The 5,858-nt window shown below is 35.6% G+C and overlaps 1 protein-coding gene across 1 annotated transcript; it reads right to left on the bottom strand.

Annotated features, from left to right (window-relative positions):
• Positions 1-187: 187 nt before the first annotated feature.
• LOC113171667 lies at positions 188-2,781 on the bottom strand. The gene is made up of 4 exons (XM_026374197.2): positions 2,614-2,781; positions 1,493-1,798; positions 1,120-1,407; positions 188-827 (listed from the first exon to the last, which is right to left on the bottom strand). Exons 1-4 carry the CDS (start codon positions 2,660-2,662, stop codon positions 709-711), a joined length of 762 nt encoding a protein of 253 aa, XP_026229982.1. The 5' UTR covers positions 2,663-2,781; the 3' UTR covers positions 188-708.
• Positions 2,782-5,858: the final 3,077 nt, after the last annotated feature.

Below are 5,858 nucleotides of genomic sequence, written 5' to 3'. Positions count from 1 at the left end.
GTCAATGAAATGTTTTGGCTTCTTTAAAGAAAGGAATAATCTATATTTGATTAGATTTTAGATTTGATTAAATACTTAAGATGAACTAGGGTTAGTTCAGTTTAGTTTAGCTTATTTTTGGTTCCTATTAGCTTTTATTTTTTATTTATTTGCTGTTGGATGTTCATTGTACTTGACAAAGCAGTTAATTTCTCACGGTCTTCTTTAATATTCATTGAGTTTTCAGAATATTCTCAAGGCAAAATGAAAACATAAAGAAAATCTACTGTCTACTAGCACACATGGTGTCATGTAGGCTGCTGCTTATTCTGAAGAAAAGAATTACAAAATCAAACAGGGTTCACACAAACACAAAGTGAACATAAACCATCCAGTAGAATATGTCCCATGGTTTAAGAGAATTTGTATAAGTTAACATGTTTTACTGACCACCTGCTTCTTCCACCATTCTATTAATTTACATACAACATACTTTTTCTTGCTTTATTCCTCTACTTTATATCTCTGATGTAACATTTATTCTGTACAAAAATTTTACTTTACTACTAATTAGTTTTTATTTTCTGCAAAACATACATCCTGCATAAATCATATATTAATGAAAATCAAATGTCTGTTAAAAATAAACATGTGTAACTTGACCTTATATTAATCTTTTGTGCTTCTAAATAAGAATATGGATGAAAGATTGTTTGGTGCAAACTTGTTTTATTTTTTCTTCTTGATCCTCTCGATGAGATGGACACTGATGGCAGCAGTCACCATAATAATCAGACCAACAGAGAACACGATTGTCTTCACCAGGCAGATGGAGATAACAGAAGTCACTGTAACACAACAAACAACAGTGGTTGTTATATTAAACTGACCTCTGACCTTTGTCCTTCCTAATAGCAGGTTTGGTTGTCAGAGATAAATAATTCAAGTCTCACAGAGTGGAGATCTGATCTAATAAAAGGTTTAGGTTTGTAATAATTCTAAAATAAGTTAATTAAACCTTATTCCAAATAAAATTATAAACAACCAACAAAATGTACAACTGAAAGTTCTACTCTCCCCTGTTTATTTAACTACAGTTCAAACTGTGCATTAACTGGTTGTCTTGTCTTTCATTCTTACCATCATGTTGACAGAAATCCTGAATCTTTGATGGTCCTGTGTTTGTGGTCCAGCTGACCTGGTTGCTGTGGTTACAGATGATCGAGTCATTCACAAGGTTGACTTGGAGAAAAGTACCAGAGGTTGTGGTCTTTGATTTTTCTCTTTTGTCCTCACTACAGATTTGATTCACACATCTAAAAGTGCTGCTGATGTTAGAGTCCTTTGTCCTGCAGGTCACAGTGATGTTACAGGAGTCTGAGCTGCTGGACACAGAGTTCACTGTCAAACTAACTGGAGACACTGGATCTGAGGACAGAAAAAATATGTGAAACATTTTAGAAACATGGCAGCAGATTCTCAGTATCAGTGTCTGAAATGTTAACAAACTTACCTTGAACTGTGACGATGTATTCAGCTACTGTTTGTATTTGATCCCCTGTTATTAGTGCAGTATAAACTCCACTGTCTGTGTTTTGTAGATTCTTCAATTTCACAGAGTAATTTTCCACAGAAACCTCAACTCTTCCACTGTAATGTTTAGAGACCATTCGTTCTCCACTAGCTGAATATGTTACTAAAACATTACTTCCATTGAATCTCCATACAAGAAATGTAAAATCCTCAGGAACATCAGCTTTGACATCCAGAAATATATCATGTCCATTCTGCACAAACACAGGAGTCCCAGCTCTGGATCCTGCAGAAACAGGAGACACAGAGTGTTACGAGGAACTCTGCAAAACGCATGCAAACTAGATACTCAATAACAAAGAAAAACGCAGTAATCGTAATACAAACTGGAAATCAAAATCACAGCCGAATCTGGAACTAACAAGAACAGAAAATGCAGCTAAATGCTGGAAAAAACAGACTAATTGTACTCAAACTCATAAACTGTGGATGAAAAGGTGAATGGAGGGATCGGAATACAAACAAGGACGGCAGTTGACACACAAATGACCGATGGACAGACACCAACTTTAATACAAGACACCTGCTAAAAAACACACACCTTAAACCAGCCGAGGCATGTCCCCGGAAGTAAGGGAAAACACAAACAGAAAAAAAACTAAAATACAGAGACTTCCGGGGACACTGCCTCAGCTGGTCGGAGAGGGGAAATGTAACACAGAGTTGCTGTTTTACATCAACTACTGTAGTTCCTGGTCTCTAATGGTTTCTGCTCTTCACAGCATGCACAGCCCTTGTTCTGTGCAGAAACAGCTCCAAAGTTTAAATGAGATATATTTATGCAGTAATGTTAATCTAAACCCAGTCTGTATCTTTTAATAATAGAATTAATTTAAGACAGTTTTCCCTCTTTATGTTTCCAACTAATAATAGTTCTTTCCCCAGCTGTGGCAGAAAGGTATATCCTAATAAACAAAGTAAAATCAAATAGAGTTCTGCTCTCTAAGCTGTGTTCATTTTATTATTTGTGATAAAGAAGTTCACTCTTGCATCATTGCCAAACTTGTTATTAACATTTTATAAGAAGTTTTCTTATCTTACCTGGTGCCTTTATGCAGATCAGTAGTCCCAGTATCACAAAGACAGACATTATATCATTTTACCCTTTTTTAGAATATTCTGAATACAAAACTAACCTGTGTTAACACACCTCGTGTATTTGTCTCTACAACCTGACAAAAACTTGTGGTATAGTTCACAACACAGGATCTTCTTCCTGTATTGATGAGGCACAGGGGGTGGGGATGAAGGAGGAGGAGGGGCAAAATTTAAAATAGGTAGGATATAAGATAAGATAAAATAAGAAGATGACGATGTGTTCGTCATCAGGTGATTAGTCAAAAGAAACAACATGCAGATTAAAACACATGCAAAAAGACAACTTAACACTCAAAACAGTAGAACAATCCATGACAAAATTACAGCACAAAACAAAGTAAAACAACATATAGCAACAAATCCACAGATGACTGGTGACATTTACTGTTTTGTTGCCACAGCAGACACATTTAACCAATAAGCAGAGAGGACATTTAGTGAACTCTGCAGAGTTTGAAGTAACACATTCTGGTACTCTTGGATTTTTATCTGTGTGATAATACTACAAGTTAACATCATCATCATCAGTGAAGTGACTCGTTCCAGAGCAAACATACTAAGGTGTGAAAACACCCTTAGTTCATGAGATAGAGTATGCAAAACATATATACTGTACCATATAAATCATATCAAAAATGCAATCATTTACCTAATACTAATTTTTTGTTATAAACAGCACAAACACAAAATATCAAATGTTGAAGCAGAGAATTTGGATTTTTTAAATATATATACTTATTCATTTTAGGCACAGTCGCTGGTGGTACTGTGTTGTAGTGTTTAGCACTGTCACCTCACAGCAAGAAGAACCTCAGTTTAAATCCATTGTTTGACTGAGTGAATTTCTGTGTAAAGGTTGAATATTCTCTCTCCACATGGGTTCTATCCCTCCTATCATGCAGTTACAGTAGATTAATTGGTGATTCTAAATTGGGTGTGAATTACGAGTATGAATGGCTGTTTGTCTCTTTTCTGCTTAAAATCCTATTGCTAAACAAAAGCTAAAATTAATTCAATCATTAGTTAGGAAGCAGTTTGGAATGTTAAACTCCATGACAAGATGATAAGCAAGACTATTAAGAATTTTTTTAAGAACATGTGTACTAGTTTACGTCATTTTCCTTTACTCTCTAGACAGAATAGACCTCCTGCTGCTGTAGTTGTGATGTTGTAACGACGATCTGAAACGCTTTAACTGGAACTGGCCTAAAGAACAGGAAGTGTTTTTAGTGTCTTCTTCTTCTTCTTCTTCTTCTTCTTCTTCCCTATTCTGACGCTAGTAAGAGTAATAATTCATTAATTATAAATAGTACATTTAGCCTCTAGTTGCAGTTCCTGACAGGTATTTAAACCTTATAGGATAAACTTCAGGTAGAGAGCTGCTCAGGTCACGGACTAAATGATTTTTATTTCAAATGTTATTTTTCTTTCTTTCAAACCCTTTGATTCATGGTTTACATGATGGTGTATTCATCATTTCTCTTGTATGTAAAGTACAGGGGGAAGTCGGTAGTTTTCATTATTGTTCTGACAGTAATGGGATATCAGCACTTTTTCCAATTTCTCATGCTTTCAGAACAACAACTGTCAATATTTGATGTTTTTTATTGTGTGATACTGAGAATCCCACCATGAATCATTTTATTCTGATTTACAGAGAGAAGTGAGCGAGCAGACGTCAAATCTGTTAAATAAACAATGATGGATTGTGTTTTAATGCATCATCTGCATTTTGATGACATACAAGTCACTCATAATCTTTCTGAATCCACAATCCATAGACCTCAAACCCAGGAAGCTGGAGAACAAATCTTTCTCTGCTTCACTTCAGGTACCAGTGTCAGTCTGATGTCTCCAACAGGATACACAGTATTTGTCTTGCCTTGTCCTTGTGTTAATTTATCAGCAGTTTTTCTGTTTTTCACAGAAAAACATGAGTTTTACGAGTTTAAGGAAGTGCTTTTGAAGAACTAAACACAGTACGGTTTGTTTAAAGGCACCAGTGTGTCTACAGTCTGCAGACACAGACTGGTCAGTTTCTACTCTTATCTATTAAACTCTCTATGAAAGAAGAGGCTTTAGCAGCATTAACACTGAGGAAGACTAATCTCTCAACAGTTTTCGTCTTGAATGCTTTAAATTGTGTTTGAGGTAATATTTTTAAACATTTATTATTTATAGACTCCCAGCAGAGGCCTGAAATCCAGCAGCAGCCGAGTAGACAAAAATGCAGATCTGTGGAACAGCACTGAGGAAGAATGATCACGATCTCTCCATAGTAAACTGGATGTGTCATTGTGACTGATCATGGACCAGACCGGACAAGACTAGATGAACTCAGTCCTGGTTTTCAGCTGGTGAGGACTCGACTCTTGGTGTATAGAGGAACTACGTGCTCTGCTGTGATCATTACATTAATTATGGTGCAAATGTCAGTCTGAGTGATTGACAGGCTGCTGGACCGGTATCGACTGGAGCCAGTAACTATCAGCCCATAAACCAGTCTGAGTGAACTGTATTCTTGGCTCAGTTATGTAAAGTAACTGAGTACATTTACTTAAGAACAACATAGAACTGTAGTAATGAGTACTGAGTGGATATTTCTCATATTACTAATAAGATGCATGAACAGTTCCAGTAAATCACACATCATCATTTCTAGTAAGTTACGTGAGTAAAGATGTTCTTCATATACATCAGTCTGTCAGAATATGTCATATCACACTGAACCCTGTGTGAAACCAATGCTAAATAAAAATATGTATATATTGTGCTCTCCTGGAACTAAATGTTTCTCAGTCTTGTGTCATTTCTGGCCTCCGTCTGGTTCCTCAGTGTTTCAGATGTGTTGCCTGTGAAAACGAATCAGAAGTCTGAATCTGAAACAGAGAAAGAAGATGAGGTGAAATATTACAAAAAACTATTTAACTAATTAACTAATAACTAATTTTGAACAATAAAGTTCTTAAGTTGTAAAAATCTATTGTATTGTTTTAGTTAGAGTGTCGTCTTATTTATAAGTTTCCGTTTTTTGTTGCTTGTTAAAGCTGAAGCAAATTAAAACACTTAAAATGACAGAGTAGAACATTTATAAAGCAAGTTTCAAAACTTTAAAGAGACAGATTAGTAACACTAAACAGTAGGGATGGCCCGTTTTACTTTGAGTGGTTCTGTACAATGTTCTGGTC

This window comes from Anabas testudineus, chromosome 17 (genome assembly GCF_900324465.2).
Source record: "Anabas testudineus chromosome 17, fAnaTes1.2, whole genome shotgun sequence".
Classification (NCBI taxonomy): Eukaryota; Metazoa; Chordata; class Actinopteri; order Anabantiformes; family Anabantidae; genus Anabas; species Anabas testudineus.
This window is presented reverse-complemented; position numbering and strand designations above follow the sequence as displayed.

What these genes read in the sequence shown, in the direction of transcription:
- LOC113171667 (XM_026374197.2), bottom strand. Translation starts at nt 2,662, where the DNA reads ATGTCTGTCTTTGTGATACTGGGACTACTGATCTGCATAAAGGCACCA. An exon ending in ATACATCGTCACAGTTCAAG is followed by an intron (nt 1,408 to 1,492) that starts GTAAGTTTGTTA and finishes TTCTGTCCTCAG; the next exon opens with ATCCAGTGTCTCCAGTTAGT. An exon ending in GGATTTCTGTCAACATGATG is followed by an intron (nt 828 to 1,119) that starts GTAAGAATGAAA and finishes GTTGTGTTACAG; the next exon opens with TGACTTCTGTTATCTCCATC.